A 25,898-nucleotide genomic window follows, 5' to 3' on the forward strand; every position below is an offset into this window, starting at 1 on the left:
GCCGCCCCATTGCGCTACCGTGCCTCCCATTGCGCTACCGTGCCGCCCCATTGTGCTACCGTGCCGCCCCATTGTGCGACCGTGCCGCCCCATTGTGCTACCGTGCCTCCGCATTGTGCTGCCGTGACGCCCCATTGTGCTACCGTGCCGCCCCATTGTGCTACCGTGCCGCCCCATTGTGCTACCGTGCCGCCCCATTGTGCTACCGTGCCGCCCCATTGTGCTACCGTGCCACCCCATTGTGCTACCGTGCCGCCCCATTGTGCTACTGTGCCACCCCATTGTGCTACTGTGCCACCACATTGTGCTACCGTGCCGCCCCATTGTGCTACCGTGCCACCCCATTGCGCTACCGTGCCGCCCCATTGCGCTACCGTGCCGCCCCATTGTGCTACCGTGCCACCCCATTGCGCTACCGTGCCTCCCCATTTTGCTACCGTGCCACCCCATTGTGCTACCGTGCCGTCCCATTTTGCAACCGTGCCTCCCCATTGCGCTACCGTGCCGTCTCTTTGCGCTACCGTGCCTCCCCATTGTGCTACTGTGCCGCCCCATTGTGCTACCGTGCTGCCCCATTGTGCTGCCGTGACGCCCCATTGTGCTACCGTGCCGCCCCATGGTGCTACCGTGCCGCCCAATGGTGCTACCGTGCCGCCCCATTGTTCTACCGTGCCTCCCATTGTGCTACCGTGCCTCCCATTGTGCTACCGTGCCGCCCCATTGCGCTACCGTGCCTCCCCCTTGCGCTACCGTGCCACCCCATTGCGCTACCGTGCCGCCCCATTGCGCTACCGTGCCGCCCCATTGTGCTACCGTGCCGCCCCATTGCGCTACCGTGCCTCCCCATTGCGCTACCGTGCCTCCCCCATGCGCTACCGTGCCGCCCCATTGCGCTACCGTGCCGCCCCATTGTGCTACCGTGCCGCCCCATTGCGCTACCGTGCCTCCCCATTGTGCTACTGTGCCACCCCATTGTGCTACTGTGCCGCCCCATTGTGCTACCGTGCTGCCCCATTGTGCTGCCGTGACGCCCCATTGCGATGTCGTGCCTCCCCATTGCGCTACCGTGCCGCCCCATGGTGCTACCGTGCCGCCCAATGGTGCTACCGTGCCGCCCCATTGTGCTACCATGCCGCCCTATTGCGCTACCGTGCCTCCCATTGCGCTACCGTGCCTCCCCATTGCGCTACCGTGCCGCACCATTGTGCTACTGTGCTGCCCCATTGTGCTACCGTGCCGCACCATTGCGCTACCGTGCCGCCTCATTGTGCTACCGTGCCGCACCATTGTGCTACCGTGCCGCCCCATTGCGCTACCGTGCCGCACCATTGTGCTACCGTGCCTCCCCATTGCGCTACCGTGCCTCCCATTGTGCTACCGTGCCGCACCATTGCGCTACCGTGCCTCCCATTATGCTACCGTGCCGCCCCATTGTGCTACCGTGCCTCCCCATTGTGCTACCGTGCCGCCCCATTGTGCCACCGTGCCTCCCCATTGCGCTACCGTGCCATCCCATTGTGCTACTGTGCCGTCCCGTTGTGCTACCGTGCCGCCCCATTGTGCTACCGTGCCGCCCCATTGTGCTACCGTGCCGCCCCATTGTGCTACCGTGCCACCCCATTGTGCTACCGTGCCGTACCATTGTGCTACCGTGCCACCCCATTGTGCTACCGTGCCACCCCATTGTGCTACCGTGCCACCCCATTGTGCTACCGTGCCGTCCCATTGTGCTACCGTGCCGCCCCATTGTGCTACCGTGCCGCCCCATTGTGCTGCCGTGCCACCCCATTGAGCTACCGTGCCACCCCATTGTGCTACCATGCCACCCCATTGTGCTACCGTGCCGTCCCATTGTGCTACCGTGCCACCCCATTGTGCTACCGTGCCGCCCATTGCGCTACCGTGCCGCCCCATTGTGCTACCGTGCCACCCCATTGTGCTACCGTGCCGTCCCATTGTGCTACCGTGCCACCCCATTGTGCTACCGTGCCGCCCATTGCGCTACCGTGCCACCCCATTGTGCTACCGTGCCACCCCATTGTGCTACCGTGCCACCCCATTGTGCTACCGTGCCGCCCCATTGTGCTACCGTGCCGCCCCATTGTGCTACCGTGCCGCCCCATTGTGCTACCGTGCCGCCCCATTTTGCAACCGTGCCTCCCCATTGTGCTACCGTGCCGCCCCATTTTGCAACCGTGCCGCCCCATTGCGCTACCGTGCCGTCCCATTGCGCTACCGTGCCTCCCCATTGTGCTACTGTGCCGCCCCATTGTGCTACCGTGCCGCCCCATTGTGCTGCCGTGACGCCCCATTGCGATGTCGTGCCTCCCCATTGCGCTACCGTGCCGCCCAATGGTGCTACCGTGCCGCCCCATTGTGCTATCATGCCGCCCCATTGCGCTACCGTGCCTCCCCATTGCGCTACCGTGCCGCACCATTGTGCGACCGTGCCGCCCCATTGTGCTACCGTGCCGCCCCATTGTGCTGCCATGCCACCCCATTGAGCTACCGTGCCACCCCATTGTGCTACCGTGCCACCCCATTGTGCTACCGTGCCGTCCCATTGTGCTACCGTGCCACCCCATTGTGCTACCGTGCCGCCCATTGCGCTACCGTGCCGCCCCATTGTGCTACCGTGCCACCCCATTGTGCTACCGTGCCACCCCATTGTGCTACCGTGCCGTCCCATTGTGCTACCGTGCCACCCCATTGTGCTACCGTGCCGCCCATTGCGCTACCGTGCCACCCCATTGTGCTACCGTGCCACCCCATTGTGCTACCGTGCCACCCCATTGTGCTACCGCGCCGCCCCATTGTGCTACCGTGCCGCCCCATTGTGCTACCGTGCCGCCCCATTGTGCTACCGTGCCGCCCCATTTTGCAACCGTGCCTCCCATTGTGCTACCGTGCCGCCCCATTTTGCAACCGTGCCGCCCCATTGCGCTACCGTGCCGTCCCATTGCGCTACCGTGCCTCCCCCTTGTGCTACTGTGCCGCCCCATTGTGCTACCGTGCTGCCCCATTGTGCTGCCGTGACGTCCCATTGCGATGTCGTGCCTCCCCATTGTGCTACCGTGCCGCCCCATTGTGCTACCATGCCGCCCCATTGCGCTACCGTGCCTCCCCATTGCGCTCCCGTGCCGCACCATTGTGCGACCGTGCCGCCCCATTGTGCTACCGTGCCGCACCATTGCGCTACCGTGCCGCCTCATTGTGCGACCGTGCCACCCCATTGTGCTACCGTGCCTCCCCATTGTGCTACCATGCCGCCCCATTGTGCTACCGTGCCGCACCATTGTGCTACCGTGCCGCCCCATTGTGCTACCGTGCCGCCCCATTGCGCTCCCGTGCCGCACCATTGTGCGACCGTGCCGCCCCATTGTGCTACCGTGCCGCCCCATTGTGCTACCGTGCCGCCCCATTGTGCTACCGTGCCGCCCCCTTGTGCTACCGTGCCTCCCCATTGCGATACCGTGCCGCCCCATTGTGCTACCGTGCCGCCCCCTTGTGCTACCGTGCCTCCCCATTGCGATACCGTGCCTCCCATTGTGCTACCGTGCCGGCCCCTTGTGCTACCGTGCCTCCCCATTGCGATACCGTGCCTCCCATTGTGCTACCGTGCCGCCCCATTGTGCTACCGTGCCGCCCCATTGTGCTACCGTGCCTCCCCATTGTGCTACCGTGCCACCCCATTGTGCTGTCATGCCACCCCATTGTGCTACCGTGCCGCCCCATTGTGCTGCCGTGACGCCCCATTGTGCTACCGTGCCGTCCCATTGTGCTACCGTGCCACCCTATTGTGCTATCGTGCCGCCCCATTGTGCTACCGTGCCTCCCCATTGTGCTACCGTGCCACCCCATTGCGCTGCCGTGCCGCCCCATTGTGCTACCCTGGCTCCCCATTGTGCTACCGTGCCGCCCCATTGTGCTACCGTGCCTCCCCATTGCGCTACCGTTCCGCCCCATTGTGCTACCGTGCCTCCCCATTGCGCTACCGTTCCGCCCCATTGTGCTACCGTGCCGCCCCATTGCGCTACCGTTCCGCCCCATTGTGCTACCGTGCCGCCCCATTGTGCTACCGTGCCTCCCCATTGTGCTACCGTGCCTCCCCATTGTGCTACCGTGCCTCCCCATTGTGCTATCGTGCCGCCCCATTGTGCTACCGTGCCTACCCATTGTGCTACCCTGCCTCGCCATTGTGCTACCGTGCCTCCCCATTGCACTACCGTGCCGCCCCATTGTGCTATCGTGCCGCCCCATTGTGCTACCGTGCCGCCCCATTGTGCTACCGTGCCTCCCCATTGTGCTACCGTGCCTCCCCATTGTGCTACCCTGGCTCCCCATTGTGCTACCGTGCCGCCCCATTGTGCTACCGTGCCGCCCCATTGTGCTACCGTGCCGCCCCATTGTGCTACTGTGTCGCCCCATTGTGCTACCGTGCAGCCCCATTGTGCTGTCGTGCCTCCGATTGTGCTACCGTGCCTCCCCATTGTGCTACCGTGCCTCCCCATTGTGCTACCGTGCCTCCCCATTGTGCTACCGTGCCTCCCCATTGTGCTACTGTGCCACCCCATTGCGCTACCGTGCCGCCCCATTGTGCTGCCGTGACGCCCCATTGTGCTACCGTGCCTCCCCATTGTGCTACCGTGCCTCCCCATTGTGCTACCGTGCCTCCCCATTGTGCTACCGTGCCTCCCCATTGTGCTGCCGTGCCTCCCCATTGTGCTACTGTGCCACCCCATTGTGCTACCGTGCCTCCCCATTGTGCTACCGTGCCTCCCCATTGTGCTACCGTGCCTCCCCATTGTGCTACTGTGCCACCCCATTGCGCTACCGTGCCGCCCCATTGTGCTGCCGTGACGCCCCATTGTGCTACCGTGCCGCCCCATTGTGCTACCGTGCCTCCCATTGTGCTACCGTGACGCCCCATTGTGCTACCGTGCCTCCCCATTGTGCTGCCGTGACGCCCCATTGTGCTATCGTGCCGCCCCATTGTGCTACCGTGCTGCCCCATTGTGCTACCGTCCCTCCCCATTGCGCTACCGTGCCGCCCCATTGCGCTACCGTGCCGCCCCATTGCGCTACCGTGCCGCCCCATTGCGCTACCGTGCCGCCCCATTGCGCTACCGTGCCTCCCCATTGCGCTACTTTGCCTACCCATTGCGCTACCGTGTCGCCCCATTGTGTTACCGTGCCGCCCCATTGTGCTACCGTGCCGCCCCATTGTGCTACCGTGCCGCCCCATTGTGCTACCGTGCCTCCCCATTGTGCTACCGTGCCGCCCCATTGTGCTACCGTGCCGCCCCATTGTGCTACCGTGCCGCCCCATTGTGCTACCGTGCCGCCCCATTGTGCTACCGTCCCTCCCCATTGCGCTACCGTGCTGCCCCATTGTGCTACCGTGCCGCCCCATTGTGCTACCGTGCCGCCCCATTGTGCTGCCGTGCCTCCCCATTGTGCTGCCGTGACGCCCCATTGTGCTACCGTGCCGCCCCATTGTGCTGCCGTGATGCCCCATTGTGCTACCGTGCCTCCCCATTGTGCTGCCGTGCCGCCCCATTGTGCTACCGTGCCTCCCCATTGTGCTGCCGTGACGCCCCATTGTGCTACCCTGGCTCCCCATTGTGCTGCCGTGCCACCCCATTGTGCTACCGTGCCGCCCCATTGTGCTGCCGTGCCTCCCCATTGTGCTGCCGTGACGCCCCATTGTGCTACCGTGCCTCCCCATTGTGCTGCCGTGCCGCCCCATTGTGCTACCGTGCCTCCCCATTGTGCTACCGTGCCTCCCCATTGCGCTCCCGTGACGCCCCATTGTGCTACCGTGCCACCCCATTGTGCTACCGTGCCGCCCCATTGTGCTACCGTGCCTCCCCATTGTGCTACCGTGCCTCCCATTGTGCTACCGTGCCTCCCCATTGTGCTACCGTGCCACCCCATTGTGCTACCGTGCCGCCCCATTGTGCTACCGTGCCGCCCCATTGCGCTACCGTGCCTCCCCATTGTGCTCCCGTGACGCCCCATTGTGCTACCGTGCCGCCCCATTGTGCTACCGTGCCGCCCCATTGTGCTACCGTGCCGCCCCATTGTGCTACCGTGCCGCCCCATTGGGCTACCGTGCCACGCCATTGTGCTACCGTGCCGCCCCATTGTGCTACCGTGCCGCCCCATTGTGCTACCGTGCCGCCCCATTGTGCTACCGTGCCGCCCCATTGTGCTACCGTGCCGCCCCATTGTGCTACCGTGCCGCCCCATTGTGCTCCCGTGCCGCCCCATTGTGCTACCGTGCCGCCCCATTGTGCTACCGTGCCGCCCCATTGTGCTACCGTGCCGCCCTATTGTGATACCGTGCCGCCCCATTGTGCTACCGTGCCGCCCCATTGTGCTGCCGTGACGCCCTATTGTGCTACCGTGCCGCCTCATTGTGCTACCATGCCGCCCCATTGTGCTACCGAGCCACCCCATTGTGCTACCGTGCCACCCCATTGCGCTACCGTGTCGCCCCATTGCGCTACCGTGCCGCCCCATTGTGCTACCGTGCCGCCCCATTGTGCTACCGTGCCACCCCATTGTGCTACCGTGCCGCCCCATTGTGCTCCCGTGCCGCCCCATTATGCTACCGTGCCGCCCCATTGTGCTACCGTGCCGCCCCATTGTGCTACCGTGCCGCCTTATTGTGCTACCGTGCCGCCCCATTGCGCTACCGTGCCGCCCCATTGTGCTACCGTGCCGCCCCATTGTGCTACCGTGCCACCCCATTGTGCTGCCGTGCCACCCCATTGTGCTACCGTGCCGCCCCATTGTGCTACCGTGCCACCACATTGTGCTACCGTGCCGCCCCATTGTGCTACCGTGCCGTCCCATTGTGCTACCGTGCCGCCCCATTGTGCTGCCGTGCCACCCCATTGTGCTACCGTGCCGCCCCATTGTGCTACCGTGCCGTCCCATTGTGCTACCGTGCCACCCCATTGTGCTACCGTGCCGCCCCATTGTGCTACCGTGCCACCACATTGTGCTACCGTGCCGCCCCATTGTGCTACCGTGCCGTCCCATTGTGCTGCCGTGCCGCCCCATTGTGCTACCGTGCCTCCCCATTGTGCTACCGTGCCTCCCCATTGCGCTCCCGTGACGCCCCATTGTGCTACCGTGCCACCCCATTGTGCTACCGTGCCGCCCCATTGTGCTACCGTGCCTCCCCATTGTGCTACCGTGCCTCCCATTGTGCTACCGTGCCTCCCCATTGTGCTACCGTGCCACCCCATTGTGCTACCGTGCCGCCCCATTGTGCTACCGTGCCGCCCCATTGCGCTACCGTGCCTCCCCATTGTGCTCCCGTGACGCCCCATTGTGCTACCGTGCCGCCCCATTGTGCTACCGTGCCGCCCCATTGTGCTACCGTGCCGCCCCATTGTGCTACCGTGCCGCCCCATTGGGCTACCGTGCCACGCCATTGTGCTACCGTGCCGCCCCATTGTGCTACCGTGCCGCCCCATTGTGCTACCGTGCCGCCCCATTGTGCTACCGTGCCGCCCCATTGTGCTACCGTGCCGCCCCATTGTGCTACCGTGCCGCCCCATTGTGCTCCCGTGCCGCCCCATTGTGCTACCGTGCCGCCCCATTGTGCTACCGTGCCGCCCCATTGTGCTACCGTGCCGCCCTATTGTGATACCGTGCCGCCCCATTGTGCTACCGTGCCGCCCCATTGTGCTGCCGTGACGCCCTATTGTGCTACCGTGCCGCCTCATTGTGCTACCATGCCGCCCCATTGTGCTACCGAGCCACCCCATTGTGCTACCGTGCCACCCCATTGCGCTACCGTGTCGCCCCATTGCGCTACCGTGCCGCCCCATTGTGCTACCGTGCCGCCCCATTGTGCTACCGTGCCACCCCATTGTGCTACCGTGCCGCCCCATTGTGCTCCCGTGCCGCCCCATTATGCTACCGTGCCGCCCCATTGTGCTACCGTGCCGCCCCATTGTGCTACCGTGCCGCCTTATTGTGCTACCGTGCCGCCCCATTGCGCTACCGTGCCGCCCCATTGTGCTACCGTGCCGCCCCATTGTGCTACCGTGCCACCCCATTGTGCTGCCGTGCCACCCCATTGTGCTACCGTGCCGCCCCATTGTGCTACCGTGCCACCACATTGTGCTACCGTGCCGCCCCATTGTGCTACCGTGCCGTCCCATTGTGCTACCGTGCCGCCCCATTGTGCTGCCGTGCCACCCCATTGTGCTACCGTGCCGCCCCATTGTGCTACCGTGCCGTCCCATTGTGCTACCGTGCCACCCCATTGTGCTACCGTGCCGCCCCATTGTGCTACCGTGCCACCACATTGTGCTACCGTGCCGCCCCATTGTGCTACCGTGCCGTCCCATTGTGCTACCGTGCCGCCCCATTGTGCTACCGTGCCGCTCCATTGTGCTACCGTGCCGCCCCATTGTGCTACCGTGCCGCCCCATTGTGCTACCGTGCCGCCCCATTAGAACATAGAACATAGAACAATACAGCGCAGTACAGGCCCTTCGGCCCACGATGTTGCACCGAAACAAAAGCCATCTAACCTACACTATACCATTATCATCCATATGTTTATCCAATAAACTTTTAAATGCCCTCAATGTTGGCGAGTTCACTACTGTAGCAGGTAGGGCATTGCACGGCCTTACTACTCTTTGCGTAAAGAACCTACCTCTGACCTCTGTCCTATATCTATTACCCCTCAGTTTAAAGCTATGTCCCCTCGTGCCAGCCATTTCCATCCGCGGGAGAAGGCTCTCACTGTCCACCCTATCCAACCCCCTGATCATTTTGTATGCCTCTATTAAGTCTCCTCTTAACCTTCTTCTCTCCAACGAAAACAACCTCAAGTCCATCAGCCTTTCCTCATAAGATTTTCCCTCCTTACCAGGCAACATCCTGGTAAATCTCCTCTGCACCCGCTCCAAAGCCTCCACGTCCTTCCTATAATGCGGTGACCAGAACTGTACGCAATACTCCAAATGCGGCCGTACCAGTGTTCTGTACAGCTGCAACATGACCTCCTGACTCCGGAACTCAATCCCTCTACCAATAAAGGCCAACACTCCATAGGCCTTCTTCACAACCCTATCAACCTGGGTGGCAACTTTCAGGGATCTATGTACATGGACACCTAGATCCCTCTGCTCATCCACACTTTCAAGAACTTTACCATTAGCCAAATATTCCACATTCCTGTTATTCCTTTCAAAGTGAATCACCTCACACTTCTCTACATTAAACTCCATTTGCCACCTCTCAGCCCAGCTCTGCAGCTTATCTATATCCCTCTGTAACCTGCTACATCCTTCCACACTATCGACAACACCACCGACTTTAGTATCGTCTGCAAATTTACTCACCCACCCTTCTGCGCCTTCCTCTAGGTCATTGATAAAAATGACAAACAGCAACGGCCCCAGAACAGATCCTTGTGGTACTCCACTTGTGACTGAACTCCATTCTGAACATTTCCCATCAACCCTCTGTCTTCTTTCAGCGAGCCAATTTCTGATTCACATCTCTAAATCACCCTCAATCCCCAGCCTCCGTATTTTCTGCAATAGCCGACCGTGGGGAACCTTATCAAACGCTTTGCTGAAATCCATATACACCACATCAACTGCTCTACCCTCGTCTACCTGTTCAGTCACCTTCTCAAAGAACTCAATAAGGTTTGTGAGGCATGACCTACCCTTCACAAAGCCATGCTGACTATCCCTGATCATATTATTCCTATCTAGATGATTATAAATCTTGTCTCTTATAATCCCCTCCAAGACTTTACCCACTACAGACGTGAGGCTCACCGGTCTATAGTTGCCGGGGTTGTCTCTGCTCCCCTTTTTGAACAAAGGGACCACATTTGCTATCCTCCAGTCCTCTGGCACTATTCCTGTAGCCAATGATGACATAAAAATCAAAGCCAATGGTCCAGCAATCTCTTCCCTGGCCTCCCAGAGAATCCTAGGATAAATCCCATCAGGTCCCGGGGACTTATCTATTTTCAGCCTGTCCAGAATTGCCAACACCTCTTCCCTACGTACCTCAATGCCATCTAATCTATTTACCTGGAGCTCAGCATTCTCCTCCACAACATTATCTTTTTCCTGAGTGAATACTGACGAAAAATATTCATTTAGTATCTCGCCTATCTCTTCAGACTCTACACACAACTTCCCATTCCTGTCCTTGACTGGTCCTACTCTTTCCCTAGTCATTCGCTTATTCCTGACATACCTATAGAAAGCTTTTGGGTTTTCCTTGATCCTTCCTGCCAAATACTTCTCATGTCCCCTCCTTGCTTGTCTTAGCTCTCTCTTTAGATCCTTCCTCGCTACCTTGTAACTACCCATCGCCCCAACTGAAACTTCACACCTCATCTTCACATAGGCCTCCTTCTTCCTCTTAACAAGAGATTCCACTTCTTTGGTAAACCACGGTTCCCTCGCTCGGCACCTTCCTCCCTGCCTGACCGGTACATACTTATCAAGAACACGCAGTAGCTGATCCTTGAACAAGCTCCACTTATCCAGCGAGTCCAACACTTGCAGCCTACTTCTCCACCTTATCCCCCCAAGCCACGTCTAATGGCATCATAATTTCCCTTCCCCCAGCTATAACTCTTGCCCTGCGGTGTATACTTATCCCTTTCCAACCTAAACGTTAACGTCACCGAATTGTGGTCACTGTCCCCAAAGTGCTCACCTACCTCCAAATCCAACACCTGGCCTGGTTCATTACCCAAAACCAAATCCAATGTGGCCTCGCCTCTTGTTGGCCTGTCAACAAACTGTGTCAGGAAACCCTCCTGCACACACTGTACAAAAAACGACCCATCTAATGTACTCGAACTATATCTTTTCCAGTCAATATTTGGAAAGTTAAAGTCTCCCATAATAACTACCCTGTTACTTTCGCTCTTATCCAGGATCATCCTCGCCATCCTTTCCTCTACATCCCTAGAACTATTTGGAGGCCTATAGAAGACTCCCAACAGTGTGACCTCTCCTTTCATGTTTCTAACCTCAGCCCATACTACCTCGGAAGATGAGTCCCCATCTAGCATCCTCTCTGCCACCGTAATACTGCTCTTGACTAGCAGCGCCACACCTCCCCCTCTTTTGCCTCCTTCTCTGAGCTTACTAAAACACCTAAACCCCGGAACCTGCAACATCCATTCCTGTCCCTGCTCTATCCATGTCTCCGAAATGGCCACAACATCGAAGTCCCAGGTACCAACCCATGCTGCCAGTTCCCCTACCTTATTTCTTATACTCCTGGCATTGAAGTAGACACACTTCAAACCACCTACCTGAACACTGGCCCCCTCCTGCGACGTCAAATCTGAGCTCCTGACCTCTATACTCTCATTCTCCCTTACCCTAAAACTACAATCCAGGTTCTCATGCCCCTGCTGCATTAGTTTAAACCCCCCCCAAAGAGCATTAACAAATCTCCCCCCCAGGATATTTGTGCCCCTCAGGTTCAGATGTAGACCATCCTGTCTGTAGAGGTCCCACCTTCCCCAGAAAGAGCCCCAGTTATCCAGAAATCTGAATCCCTCCCGCCTGCACCATCCCTGTAGCCACGTGTTTAATTGCTCTCTCTCCCTATTCCTCATCTCACTATCACGTGGCACGGGCAACAACCCAGAGATAACAACTCTGTTTGTTCTAGTTCTGAGCTTCCATCCTAGCTCCCTGAAAGCCTGCCTGACATCCTTATCCCCTTTCCTACCTATGTCGTTAGTGCCAATGTGGACCACGACTTGGGGCTGCTCCCCCTCCCCCTTAAGGACCCGGAAAACACGATCCGAGACATCATGTACCCTTGCACCTGGGAGGCAACATACCAAACGTGAGTCTCTCACGCTCCCACAAAATCTCCTATCTGTGCCCCTGACTATCGAGTCCCCAATTACTAATGCTCTGCTCCTCTCCCCCCTTCCCTTCTGAGCAACAGGGACAGACTCCGTGCCAGAGGCCCGTACCCCATGGCTTACCCCTGGTAAGCCCCCCCCCCCCACAAGTATCCAAAGCGGTATACTTGTTTCTCAGGGGAACGACCGCAGGGGATCCCTGCACTGACTGCTTTTTCCCAGTCCCTCTTACAGTTACCCATCTATCTCCAATCTTTGGTGTAACTAATTCCCTGAAGCTGCTATCTATGACCCCCTCTGCCTCCCGAATGATCTGAAGTTCTTCCAACTCCAGCTCCAGTTCCCTAACTCGGTCTTGGAAGAGCTGGAGATGGCAGCACTTCCTGCAGGTAAAATCAGCAGGGACACTAACGGCATCCCTCACCTCAAACATCCTGCAGGAGGAACATTGCACTCCCTTCCCTGCCATCCCTCTAACTTTCTACCAAAATCTGGCTAACAACTAAATTAAATTTTTTATTTAAAAAAAAATAATATTAATACCAATAATAAAATATGGTACTTACCTCACACCAAAGGGTTTTATTATTAGGTTAGAGGAGGAGGGCGGGTGGGAGACACTACACGTGTAGTGTCTCGGGTTTCCTCTCCACCAGAATTTATTGGTGAGGGTCTTCCCAGAAGTCCGCGGGTCGACTTCCTGTTCCCACCTTAAATACTAAAATTTAAAAAAAAAAAATTTAAAGGAGAGACTTACCTCCCAGAAATCACTTCCGCACTGCCCCCGCTGAAATGGACTAGCCTGCTCCGCTCCTGCTGAAATCGACTGGGCCTGCAAGGTAAGTAAGTTGTTAATCAGTACTTACCTCACCCAGGCAGCGACCTTTTAAACGGTCCCCTCTGCCTCGCAGCTCCCGCGCTTTTTCAAATTCCCGCGCTGTTTCTAAGGTCCCGGCTCTCTCTCTCTCCCGAACTAAACAGCTGACCTGCAAGGTAAGTAAGTTGTTAATCAGTACTTACCTCACCCAGGCAGCGACCTTTTAAACGGTCCCCTCTGCCTCGCAGCTCCCGCGCTTTTTCAAATTCCCGCGCTGTTTCTAAGGTCCCGGCTCTCTCTCACTCCCGAACTAAACAGCTGACCTGCAAGGTAAGTAAGTTGTTAATCAGTACTTACCTCACCCAGGCAGCGACCTTTTAAACGGTCCCCTCTGCCTCGCAGCTCCCGCGCTTTTTCAAATTCCCGCGCTGTTTCTAAGGTCCCGGCTCTCTCTCTCTCCCGAACTAAACAGCTGACCTGCAAGGTAAGTAAGTTGTTAATCAGTACTTACCTCACCCAGGCAGCGACCTTTTAAACGGTCCCCTCTGCCTCGCAGCTCCCGCGCTTTTTCAAATTCCCGCGCTGTTTCTAAGGTCCCGGCTCTCTCTCACTCCCGAACTAAACAGCTGACCTGCAAGGTAAGTAAGTTGTTAATCAGTACTTACCTCACCCAGGCAGCGACCTTTTAAACGGTCCCCTCTGCCTCGCAGCTCCCGCGCTTTTTCAAATTCCCGCGCTGTTTCTAAGGTCCCGGCTCTCTCTCACTCCCGAACTAAACAGCTGACCTGCAAGGTAAGTAGTTGTTAATCAGTACTTACCTCACCCAGGCAGCGACCTTTTAAACGGTCCCCTCTGCCTCGCAGCTCCCGCGCTTTTTCAAATTCCCGCGCTGTTTCTAAGGTCCCGGCTCTCTCTCACTCCCGAACTAAACAGCTGACCTGCAAGGTAAGTAGTTGTTAATCAGTACTTACCTCACCCAGGCAGCGACCTTTTAAACGGTCCCCTCTGCCTCGCAGCTCCCGCGCTTTTTCAAATTCCCGCGCTGTTTCTAAGGTCCCGGCTCTCTCTCACTCCCGAACTAAACAGCTGACCTGCAAGGTAAGTAAGTTGTTAATCAGCACTTACCTCACCCTGCGCTTCAGGGCCACCCACTATTTTGTTGGAGGAAATTTCTGCTCATCCAGTACTGGATGTTGGAAAAGCAGTGTGTGAAATGAGAGATGGAGCCCTCCTTGAATCCTTTTGATCTTGCAGGGTATCTGAGGTGTGGAAAACGCAACAACATTAGTTAAATATGAAAAGCATGTGAAAATTGAGGTCTCCTTAAAATGTTCTACAAACCAATCTTCTTCCTGAGAAAAGATTGGTTACCCACCTGTTATGGGCCAGGGTTTAGAGAACCCCAAAGTGTATCATGGAGTTCACCTGACCCACAACTTTTAATAGATTGTGGTATGGAGAGCACACGGCCCACTCTACAGGTGTGGTACAGCAGAAATGGAAACGTATTTTTTCAAGCAAAACAATGTTTATTCTATGAACTCAAGTTAACCTTTTTTAAAACACACAGTGAACATCTTAGCAACCATCAATTCAAATACAACCCCCAAAGAATACAACACTAAGTAATCCTTACTAAATTCCCAAACAACATTCAGCAGACAAAAGACCCTTTTAACACAAAGATCAGGTTTAAATTCGCTATTGAGAGCAGTTACCACGTTGAAATCAGCAAATGAACATTCATAAGCTTGCAGAGATTCACGCACATCCTGCTATGATTTCAGCTTCTCCAAAATTAAAATGAAACCAAACCCACCCTGCAGCAAAAAGCCTAAAGCGAAAGTAAAAATCTAAGATACTGCCCAGCTCCACCCACACTCTGACATCACTGCAGTAGTAAACATTCATTTCTTAAAGGTACTCTCACTACAGATATTTATATACACACCCATTCATAAACCCCCATTTCTTAAAGGTACTCTCACATGACACACCCCAGGTCCCGCCTTCATTAAAACCAGAAGTGACGGGGTTTGAAATTTAAAAAGCTTCTCAGCCGACCCAACCCCACTCTTTTTTTGGGGGGGGGGTTTAAATCATCCCAATTGTGTTGTTTTTTTGCCAGAGCAAGCGAAGACTCGTCCCATTTCCCTTTATTTGCACCATGACCCTGTAACTTAACAACCTTTGCTTCAAACACATGTGACTAATGAAGAAGAACACTGACCTCTTACAGAAAAGTGAAAATACTGCGGATGCTGGAAATCCGGGGAAAAAAGGAAAGTGCTGGAAAACTCAGCAGGTCTGGCAGCATCTGTGGAGAGCGAATGTGTTGATGCTTCAAGTCTGCATGACTCTTCTTCAGAGCGACTTCTTAACAATATATTTAATGATCTTGAATTACTTTTGTTTATTTTTATCCGCAGCTTAATTCGACTGCAAAACAGCTCATTGAGATGGATAAACAGTGCCTGCCAGCTGCACAGAACGTTGATGCAGCTCCAACAGTTGCCACCAATGCAGGAGTCAGCCCGGCACCTGGTTCTCCTGTAAATAGCGGCGGAGCTGCCAGCGCTGTACACAGACGTATTGACGGCAAGAAAAATGCCAAGAAACGGCATTCCTTCACTTCGTTCAGCATGTCACACAAGTCTTCCCAAGCCGTCAACAACAGGCACTCGATGGAAATCAGTGCACCAGTTCTCATCAGTTCCAGTGATCCCAGAGCAGTTGTCAGGATTGGAGAAGTGCCACACCTATCATCTAGTGCGCCTTCCCAGGTAAAATAACCTGAGAAAAGCATACTAGTATATATTCAAGGTCATACCTTCTAAGGAGGTGAAATTGTCTTTGTAAACTCCTCAGTTTGAAGTCTCTTACATTCTGGAGATCTACTCATAGAAATTAGGAAGAAGCTGGATGGCGATTGGGGGGGGGTGGGGGGGGGGGGTCGGGGGGTAGGTCTCTCTATCAGTGACTGGGTTTGCCACCTCTCCCAGAGTCTACAGGAATAAAGATTCTGCTGCGAGCGATCTGGGAGAAGAAATTAACAGAGTATTGAATTAAATGTGCATTTGTTTTCATTTTATAAAAATATTTTCATTTATTGCTTATTGGAGACAAAGGCAGGTTGGGGTGGTTCAAGGTGGGAGCTTATGTGATGATATCTCCAGGAAGACTTTTGACCAGAGCTGGAAACCCTATCAGTAAAGTTTCATAGATTTCCCAAACTGAATGAAACAGAATGTAGAACAAAAACCCCTCAAGAAGCCTGCTGCATAAAATTGCATAGAATGTAGAATTAACTGATAGTCTCCGAGTGATCACAATAACAATTGCAATAGAAAGTAGCAAATGTCATGCCTGTGATAGAATAAATGCTCTTTTCAGGACTTGACTAAAATTATCAGAATAATGTGGAGAAAGATTTACTCCACAACTTACTTGTGAATGCTCACTGCTCCATTACTGACATCCTTCACTTCAATGAATGCAGTTTTAAAATATGATTAAAAGTCCAATTTAGCGAGGCATTTTCTATATTTTCTAAATGCTTATGTCCAGGAATATACAACCTGAAATGAGTGTTGGTGGTGTTATCCACTGTTTTAACAGAGTTACTCTTCTCTATTATAAATACAGCTAACAATACCTATATTAATACCTATATATATTACCAATTTCAAGCTCCTCTGTTCTGCATTGCATGTGCTTAGTAAAATAGATTTGTTCCTGTCTCCTGTGATCTGCAACTTGTGCTCATATTCCTCCCATGGAATGATGTAACATTTTATAAGACTGATCTGTAGCCATTAAATACATAAGAACATCAGAAATAGGAGCAAGAATAAGCCATTTGTCACTTAGAGCCTGTTCCGCCATTCAAAAAGATCATCACAGGATTGTTACAGCACTGAAGGGAGCCATTCAACCATCATGGTTATTCTTCTGCCTTAACTCCACCTTCCCGCAATACCTCCATATCCCTTAATTCCCAGAGCACCCAAAAGTTTAGCGAGATGTATCTTGAATATATTGAACGATTGCAATAGAGAATTCCAAAGATTCACAACCCTTTGAGAGAAGAGGGGCGGAATTCTCCATTCCAGTGGCTAAGTACCAGCACCAATGGAGGATCACGATGAGAAAATCGGCGCGAACCCTTCACTGATTCCGGTACCGGCGCCACGTGAACCACCCGCGGATCGCGCGAAAAACGGCCGGAGCATCGCCGGGTCACGGGCCACACAGGGCTGACGGTCTGAACCGGTCGTACCGGAAAACATGGCGCCAGCCATGTTGGAACCTTAACCGCCCACTCCGACCCCGCAGCCCACCCCCCACCTCCACCCCCAGCCCTAGCAGAAGTGCCCCGGCCAGTGGCACGGATCCCCGATGAGTGTGGCGGTGCTGGATACTGTCCGCAGCCAGCATGCCGGGTTCCCGACTGCTGGGACCACACGTGGACCGCGCCGTCGGGAACTCTGCCCATCGGGGGCAGAGCATCGCTGTTTGGCTGGCTGAAGACACGCCAATGGCCTGACGATGCTTGTGTCCCGATTTGGAAGGGGCGGAGCATCGTCATCAGGCGTCAAACCGCGTCGGCTCCAGATCCGCCATCGGAAGGCATTCTCCATACGATTGCCGATCCCGATTTCGGCGTCAGACTACGGAGAATCCCGCCCGAGAGTTTCTTCATCTCAGGCCTAAATGATACCCGGGTGACTTACAACAAAGGGCTTTAGAAAGGATGGCTCCAGCGACAATGAATGCAGTGCTTTTGATCTTCCAGAATTCCCTAGATTCAAGGAACGTGGATTAGAAGATAACAAAAGTAACACTGCTTTTCAAGAAGGAAGGGAGAGAAGAAAGAGAGAACTATATAGGCCAGTTAGCCTGACATCAGTAGTTTTCAGACTGGTTTGGCCGTAGGGAGCCTGTTATCAGTGGTAGGAAAATGTTATGTTCGTTATTCGGGACATGATAGAAGGGCAATTGGAAAATCATAATATGATTCAGCAGGATCAAGACAAATTCATGAAATGACAGATCTGTTCGTGTTTTTGAGCAAGTAACTAGAAGAATGGATAAGGGAGAAGTAGTGAATGTTATTATTTGGATTTTCAAAAAAATATTCAATAAAGTGCCATAAGACCATAAGACATAGGAGCAGAATTAGGCCACTTGGCCCATCGAGTTTGCGCCGCCATTCAATCATGGCTGACACTAATCAAAGGTTATTATATAAGATTAAGGCTCATGTGATTGGGGTTAATATTTTAAGTTTGGATTGAAAATTTATGAATAGAAAACACAGCGGGCTGGATTATTCGGCTGTGCCTGGCGCAAGTTACCACGGGTGAGATGAGGGTCATGTAAAGGTCTGTTGACCTCGTGCGGGAATGTCCAGTCGCCAGGCGGGCGCGGCTGGAAAATCCCGCCCAGAGTAGGAATAAACAGGTGGCAGGCTAGTAGGATACCCCAAGGACAAGTATTTGCCCTCCTATTTACAGTCTATATCAATGACTTAGATGAGGGAAGAAATGTAATGTAGTCAAATTTGCTCACAATATAAATTTAGTGGGAAGTAAGCAGTGAGGAGGACACAAAAGAGGCTGCAGAGGGATATAGACAAGTTAGATGAGTGGGCAAGAACTTGGCAGACGAAAAACATAATGTGACAAAGTGCGAAGTTATCCACTTTGGTAGGAAAATAAAAGAAGTAAAATATTTTTTGAAAGTTGAGAAACCAGGAAATATTGGGGGTGATTTTCCGGCTGCGTTGTGCCTGGCGCAAATCCTGTTATGTCCGGAAAATACCGGGAGAGCCTTGAAACAGGATTTGCGATGGGCGCCAAACAGTCCCCAATGTTCCCAGCCCTCCCAGCAGACATAAGCTGGTTCCCATCCAGTGAGTGTGTGAATTCTAATTTAAATATGCAGAATCAGCTTTAAGCTGAATTCTCCCAGCCTCTGTAATTTCCCACCCGCCAGTGTAATGTGAAGCTGGCGGTAATTATTACAGGTCTCTAAAATCGAAGACCCGACGTGTTGATCACACCAGGCAGCTTGGAAGCCATTGTAGCCCCTGGGTGGTCAGGGGCATGGCTGGACATCAGCTTCGCACTGCCAGCTGGGGCTGAAGGGGGGAGGGCCTTTGGCAGCCCAACAGTGTAGAGTCGCCCACTTTGGAGGTGGGCCTGATGGCGGCGATGCTGATCGTGTGAGGTGGGGGGGGGGGGGGAGAGGAGGAGACTGATTGCACAGCCTTCCCTGCCAGAGATGAGGGGATGGGGACCCTCCGCAGGGGGGGCTGCCATGGAATGGTGAGGGGGAGGCACTTGAGGGTGGTAGTCGGACGGCAACCACGTGCGGCACCACCATACCAACCCCTCAATCATGTGTACCTTTTCCGGGGCCAACTCTTGTCCCTGCCCGTCTGCCCCAACACCTCCGATAACCCTGATGGACTGCCGAGGGCCTCTGGCCGTGCGGCAGACAGTGACCCAAGCCAGGAATCGAACCCCCCCCCCCCGCCCCGTAACAAAAAGAACGAGAAATCACGAAGAGCAAGATATATACATGGCAAAATGATATATTTACACAGCTTTGTACACTGGCTCTCTCCCATATGTGCCAGTTTCCCCAACCCTTCATGTTATCTCTTGCTCATCCACCCTCCCAGGCAGTCCCCCTTCCCCCCCCCCAGGACGTCCGCCCCCCCGTCACCCCCCCCCCGCCCCCCCGCCCCCCCCCCCCCCCCCCCCCAAGGTTGCTGCTGCTGCTGACCGACCTTCCTCTAACGCTCCGCGAGATAGTCTAGAACGGTTGCCACCGCCTGTAGAACCCCTGCGCAGACCCTCTCAAGGCGAACTTAATCCTCTCCAACTTTATGTATCCAGCCATATCATTTATCCAGGCCTCCACGCTGGGGGGCTTCGCCTCCTTCCACATTAGCAAGATCCTTCGCCGGGTTACTAGGGACGCAAAGCCAGAATGCCGGCCTCTTTCGCCTCCTGCACTCCCGGCTCGTCCACTACTCCAAATATTGCTAGCCCCCAGCTTGGCTTGACCCGGACTTTCACCACCTGAGATATTGCTCCCGCCACTCCTCTCCAGACCCCTCCAGTGCCGGCATGACCAAAACATATGGACATGGTTCGCTGGGCTCCCTGAGCACCTTCCACATCTGTCCTCTACCCCAAAGAACCTACTCAACCTCGCCCCCGTCAAGTGCGCTCTGTGAACCACCTTAAATTGTATCAAGCTGAGCCTGGCACACGAGGAGGAGGAATTAACCCTACCTAGGGCATCAACCACAGGCCTTCCTCGATCTCCTCCCCAGCTCCTCCTCCCATTTACCCTTCAACTCTTCTACTAGCGCTTCCCCCTCTTCTTTCATCTCTTGGTGTATTTCCGACACCTTGCCCTCCCCGACCCATACCCCCGAGATCACCCTATCTTGAACTTCTTGTGCCGGGAGCAACGGGAATTCCCTCACCTGTCGCCTCACAAAAGCCCTCACCTGCATATATCTAAAGCATTTCCCGGGGGTAACTCAAACTTCTCCTCCAGTGCCCCTAGGCTCGCAAACGTCCGTCGATGAACAGGTCCCCCATTCTTCCAATCCCTGCCCGATGCCAGCTCTGGAACCCCCCGTCCATCTTCCCCGGGACAAACCGGTGGTTACCCCTGATCGGGGACCACACCGATGCTCCCATTGCACCCCGGTGCCGTCTCCACTGGCCCAGATCCTTAGCGTTGGCGCCACCACCGGGCTCGTGGTATACTTTGTTGGCAAGAGCGGGCAGCGGTGCCGTCACCAACGCCCCCAAGCTCGTCCTTTACAGGACGCCATCTCCATCCTTTCCCATGCCGCCCCCTCCCACTCCATAACTTTTTTCCCTGGAGCGTAGGAGGCTTAGGGGTGATCTTATCGAGGTCTATAAAATAATGAGGGGCATAGATAAGGTAGATAGTCAACATCTTTTCCCAAAGGTAGGGGAGTCTAAAACTAGAGGGCATAGGTTTAAGGTGAGAGGGGAGAGATTCAGAAGGGCCCAGAGGGGCAATTTCTTCACTCAGAGGGTAGTGAGTGTCTGGAATGGGCTGCCAGAGGTAGTAGTAGAGGCGGGTACAATTGTGTCTTTTAAAAAACATTTAGATAGTTACATGGGTAAGATGGGTATAGAGGGTTATGGCCAAGTGCGGGCAACTGGGACTAGCTTAATGGTAAAAACTGGGCGGCATGGACTGGTTGGGCCGAAGGGCCTGTTTCCATGCTGTAAACTTCTATGATTCTATAACCCACTTGTGGATCATCGCCATATTTGCTGCCCAGTAGTAGCTCCCCAGGTTTGGCAGCGCCAACCCTCCTCTGTCCCTACTGCGTTCCAGGAACCCTCTCCTTACTCTCAGGGTCTTATTCGCCCACACAAACCCCATAATACTCCTACCTACTCTCTTAAAAAGGCTTTAGGGATTTCCGGGTCGCGGCGATGCGGAGCTAAGTCGCGCGAGTCGGCAGCTCCCGCAGGAACGGACTTTTGGGCCCGCTAACGGAGCCCCAACGGACCTTTAAAAAAAAAATCAACCCGTGGGGAAGAACGAGGAAGTCCCCTACAGCCCTGCATGGACCGGACCCGCAGTGAAACGGCGAGGAAAGCGGCCCTGGAGCAGCGGGAGAAGAAAGAAGAAAAAAACAAAATGGCGGCGCCCATGGACAGAGAGGAGATGAAAGAGTTCATCAAGTGCTGCTTCGAGGAGCTGCGTAAGGAGATGGTGGCGCCTATACTGGCAATGGTGGAAAAACTTGGAGCAACCCAGAAAGCCCAAGAGGTGAAGATTCAGGAGATCCAGGAAAAAGTGAGTGAGAACGACGACGAGCTCGTGGGCCTGGCGGAGAGAGAATGGAGCGGCATGAGGCGCTGCACAGGACGTGGGCGGGAAGACTCGAAGACCTGGCGAACAGATCAAGGAGAAACAACTTGAGGATCCTGGGTCTCCCAGAAGGAGTGGAGGGGGCCGATGCCGCGGCATATGTGGGCACAATGATCGGGATGCTGATGGGTGCGGAGGCCCCCCCGAGATTGCTGGAGCTGGATGGGGCGCACCGAGTGCTAGCGAGGAAGCCCAAGACAAAAGAGCCGCCAAGGGCGATGGTGGTGAGATTTCACCGGTTTACGGACAGAGAGAGGGTCCTGAAATGGGCCAAGAAGGAACGGAGCAGCAAGTGGGACAATGCGGAGATTAGAATATACCCGGACTGGAGCGCGGAGGTCGCTAAGCGGAGAGCGGGTTTCAACCGGGCCAAAGCGGTGCTGCATCGGAAAGGAGTGAAATTTGGAATGTTGCAGCCAGCGCGACTGTGGGTTACACATAAGGGTCAACCACGCGCAGGAAAGGATATATGGGCTGGGGGAGAGGGACAAGGCCATGACAGGAGCTGCACCATGGGAGGCGGGGCAGGCGGGGTTGTCTTCCCGCGCGTGGCAAAAAAAGGCGGGAAGGGGAACAAAGGACTGTACATTGATTGGGAGATTCCCAAACAGGGGGTTAAAGGGATAGCGGGGGAAGCCGGGGTCAGCAGATGTCAGCTGACTTAAGGGAGGGACATGGGGGAGCAAAAAAGCTAGACGGGGATCTAGCGGGGGGGGGGGGGGGGGGGGGGGAGGGGAGGGGAGAGGAGGGAGGGGGGGGAAGGGGGGGGGGGAAGGGTTGCTGCTGCACTGGCCGAAAGAGAACGGGACACAGAAGAGGTGGCTGGGGCCGGGGTCCCCCAGCTGGGGGACTGGAGAGTGAGGGAGACGCGGACAAGGGACTGGCCCAGAAAAGGAGATGGCTAGTCGGCGGGGGGGGTGGGGGGGGTGGGGGGGGGGGGGGGGGGGGTGGGGGGGGGTGAGAGTCCCTCCAATCTGGCTGATAACGTGGAACGTGTGGGGCCTGAATGGGCCGGTGAAGCGGGCTCGAGTGTTCGCGCACTTGAAGGGACTGAAGGCAGATGTGGCCATGCTCCAAGAGACACACCTGAAGGTGGCGGACCAGGTCAGGTTAAGAAAGGGATGGGTAGGACAGGTATTTCACTCGGGATTGGACGCAAAAAATAGAGGGGTGGCCAATTCTGGTGGGAAAGCATGTGTCATTTGAGGCCAAGACTATCGTAGCGGATAATGGAGGGAGATATGTGATGGTGAGTGGTAGGTTGCAAGGGACGTGGGTGGTGTTGGTAAATGTATACGCCCCAAACTGGGATGATGCTGGATTCATGAAGCGCATGTTGGGGCGCATTCCGGACCTGGAGGTAGGAGGACTAATAATGGGAGGGGATTTCAATACGGTGCTGGACCCAGCACTGGACCGCTCTAGATCAAGGACGGGAAGGAGGCCGGCGGCGGCCAAGGTACTTAGGGGGTTTATGGATCAGATGGGGGAGTGGACCCATGGAGGTTTGCAAGACCGCAGGCCAGGGAATTTTCTTTTTTATCCCACGTGCATAAGGCTTACTCCCGGATAGATTTCTTTGTTCTGGGCAGGGCGCTCATCCCGAGAGTGGGGGGGACGGAGCAATCGGCCATAGCCGTTTCGGACCATGCCCCGCACTGGGTGGAACTGGAGCTGGGAGAGGAGAGGGACCAACGCCCGCTGTGGCGGCTGATGTGGGATTGCTGGCTGATGAGGTGGTGTGTGGGAAGGTGAGGGGCTGTATTGAAAAGTACTTGGAGGGCCAACGACAACGGGGAGGTGCGAGTGGGGGTGGTATGGAAGGCGTTGAAGGCGGTGATCAGGGGAGAGCTGATCTCCATCAGGGCTCATAGGGAGAAGATAGAGGAATGGAAAGGGAGAGGCTAGTGGGGGAGATCTTGCGGGTGGACAGGAGATACGCAGAGGCCCCGGAGGAAAGATTACTTGGGGAAAGGCGACGGCTCCAGACGGAGTTTGACCTGCTGACCACGGGCAAGGCAGAGGCACAGTGGAGGAAGGCGCAAGGGCGACTTACGAGTACGGGGAAAAGGCTAGTCGGATGCTGGCGCACCAGCTCCGTAAGAGAGCGGCAGCGAGGGAAATAGGGGGAATCAAAGATGGAAGGGGAGCCACGGTTCGAGGGGCAAGGGAAATAAATAAGGTATTTAAGGACTTCTATGAAGAGCAGCACAGATCCCAGCCCCCAGGGGGGGAAGGGGGGATGAGGCGATTCCTGGACCAGCTGGGGTTCCCGAGGGTGGAGGAGCAGGAGGCGGTTGGTTTGGGGGCACCAATTGGGTTGGAGGAGTTGAGTAAAGTTTGGGGAGCATGCAGGCGGGGAAAGGCCCCGGGGCGGACGGGTTCCCGGTGAATTCTATAAAAAATATGTGGACCTGCTGGCCCCGCTACTAGTGAGGACCTTCAACGAGGCAAGAGAGGAGGGAACCCTGCACCAGACAATGTCGGAGGCGACAATCTCCCTGATTCTAAAGCGAGACAAGGATCCACAGCAATGTGGATCGTACAGCCGATTTCGCTCCTCAATGTGGATGCTAAGCTATTGGCGAAGGTACTGGCCACTAGGATTGAGGACTGTGTCCTGGGGGTGAGTCATGAAGACCAAACGGGATTCGTAAAGGGCAGGCAGTTAAATACCAATGTGCGGCGGCTCTTAAACGTGATAACGATGACATCGGAGGAGGGAGAGGCGGAGATAGTGGCAGCTAAGGACGCGGAAAAAGCCTTTGACCGAGTAGAGTGGGAGTACCTCTGGGAGGTATTGCGCAGGTTTGGGTTCGGGGGGAGGGTTTATTAGATGGGTTAAGCTCCTTTACAGCACCCCGGTGGCGAGCGTAGTGACAAACCGGCGGAGGTCGGAGTACATTCGCTGTACCGAGGGACGAGACAGGGGTGCCCCCTGTCCCCCCTCTTTTTTGCATTGGTGATCGAACCCTTGGCCATATCACTTAGGGAGTCTCAGAAATGGAGGGGGATAGTCCGCGGGGGAGAGGAGCATCGGGTATCGCTATATGCGGATGACCTGCTGCTATACGTGGCGGACCCAATGGAGGGGATGGTGGAGGTCGTGCAGACTCTGAAGGAGTTTGGAGAGTTCTCGGGCTACAAGCTTAATGTAGAGAAGAGTGAGCTTTTTGTATTACAGGCAGGGGACCAAGAAGGAGGGACAGGGGACCTACCGCTGAGGAGGGCGGAGAGGAGTTTTCGGTATCTGGGGATCCAGATAGCCAGAAGTTGGGGGGCCCTACATAAACTGAACTTGACGAGGGTGGTGGAGCAAATGGAGGAGGATTTTAAAGATGGGACATGCTCCCACTCTCGTTGGCGGGTTGGGTGCAGTCGGTCAAAATGGTGGTCCTTCCGAGGTTTTTGTTCGTGTTTCAGTGCCTCCCCATCGTGATCACCAAGGGCTTTTTCAAGAGAGTAGGTAGGAGTATCATGGGGTATGTGTGGGCAATAAGACCCCGAGGGTTAGGAGAGGGTTCTTGGAACGCAACAGGGACCGAGGAGGTTGGCCTTGCCAAACCTAGAGAGTTACTACTGGGCAGCAAATGTGGCGATGGTCCGTAAGTGGGTTATGGAGGGAGAGGGGGCGGCATGGAAGAGGATGGAGATGGCGTCCTGTAAAGGAACGAGCCTGGGGGCATTGGTGACGGCACCGCTGCCGCTCTCGCCGACAAAATACACCACAAGCCCGGTGGTGGCAGCAACACTAAAGATCTGGGGCCAGTGGAGAAGACACAGGGGTGCAATGGGAGCATCGGTGTGGTCCCTGATCAGGGGTAACCACCGGTTTGTCCCGGGGAAGATGGACGGGGGGTTCCAAGGCTGGCATCGGGCGGGGATAAGAAGAATGGGGGACCTGTTCATTGACGGGACATTTGCGAGCCTGGGGGCACTGGAGGAGAAATTTGAGTTACCCCCGGGAAATGCATTTAGATATATGCAGGTGAGGGCTTTTGTGAAGCGACAGGTGAGGGTATTTCCGTTGCTCCCGGCACACAAGAGGTTCAAGATAGGGTGATCTCGGGGGTATGGGTCGGGGGAGGGCAAGGTGTTGGAAATATACCAAGAGATGAAAGAAGAAGGGGGAAGCGCTAGTAGAAGAATTGAAAGGTAAATGGGAGGAGGAGCTGGGGGAGGAGATTGAGGAAGGGCCATGGGCCGATGCCCTGGGTAGGGTTAATAACCTCCTCCTCGTGT

General features: G+C 55.4%; 1 protein-coding gene across 1 annotated transcript in view; it reads left to right on the forward strand.

The window, feature by feature from the left end:
- The window catches only part of LOC140391806 (E3 ubiquitin-protein ligase SH3RF3-like), a 597,301-nt gene that overhangs the window by 479,664 nt on the left and 91,739 nt on the right, over nt 1-25,898 (forward strand). Inside the window, exon 4 of the mRNA XM_072476706.1 lies at nt 15,143-15,496. Within this exon, the coding sequence (XP_072332807.1) occupies nt 15,143-15,496 (354 nt within the window). The remainder of the gene's footprint in view (nt 1-15,142; nt 15,497-25,898) is intronic.

Source organism: Scyliorhinus torazame, chromosome 15 (assembly GCF_047496885.1).
Source record: "Scyliorhinus torazame isolate Kashiwa2021f chromosome 15, sScyTor2.1, whole genome shotgun sequence".
In the NCBI taxonomy this organism is placed as follows: Eukaryota; Metazoa; Chordata; class Chondrichthyes; order Carcharhiniformes; family Scyliorhinidae; genus Scyliorhinus; species Scyliorhinus torazame.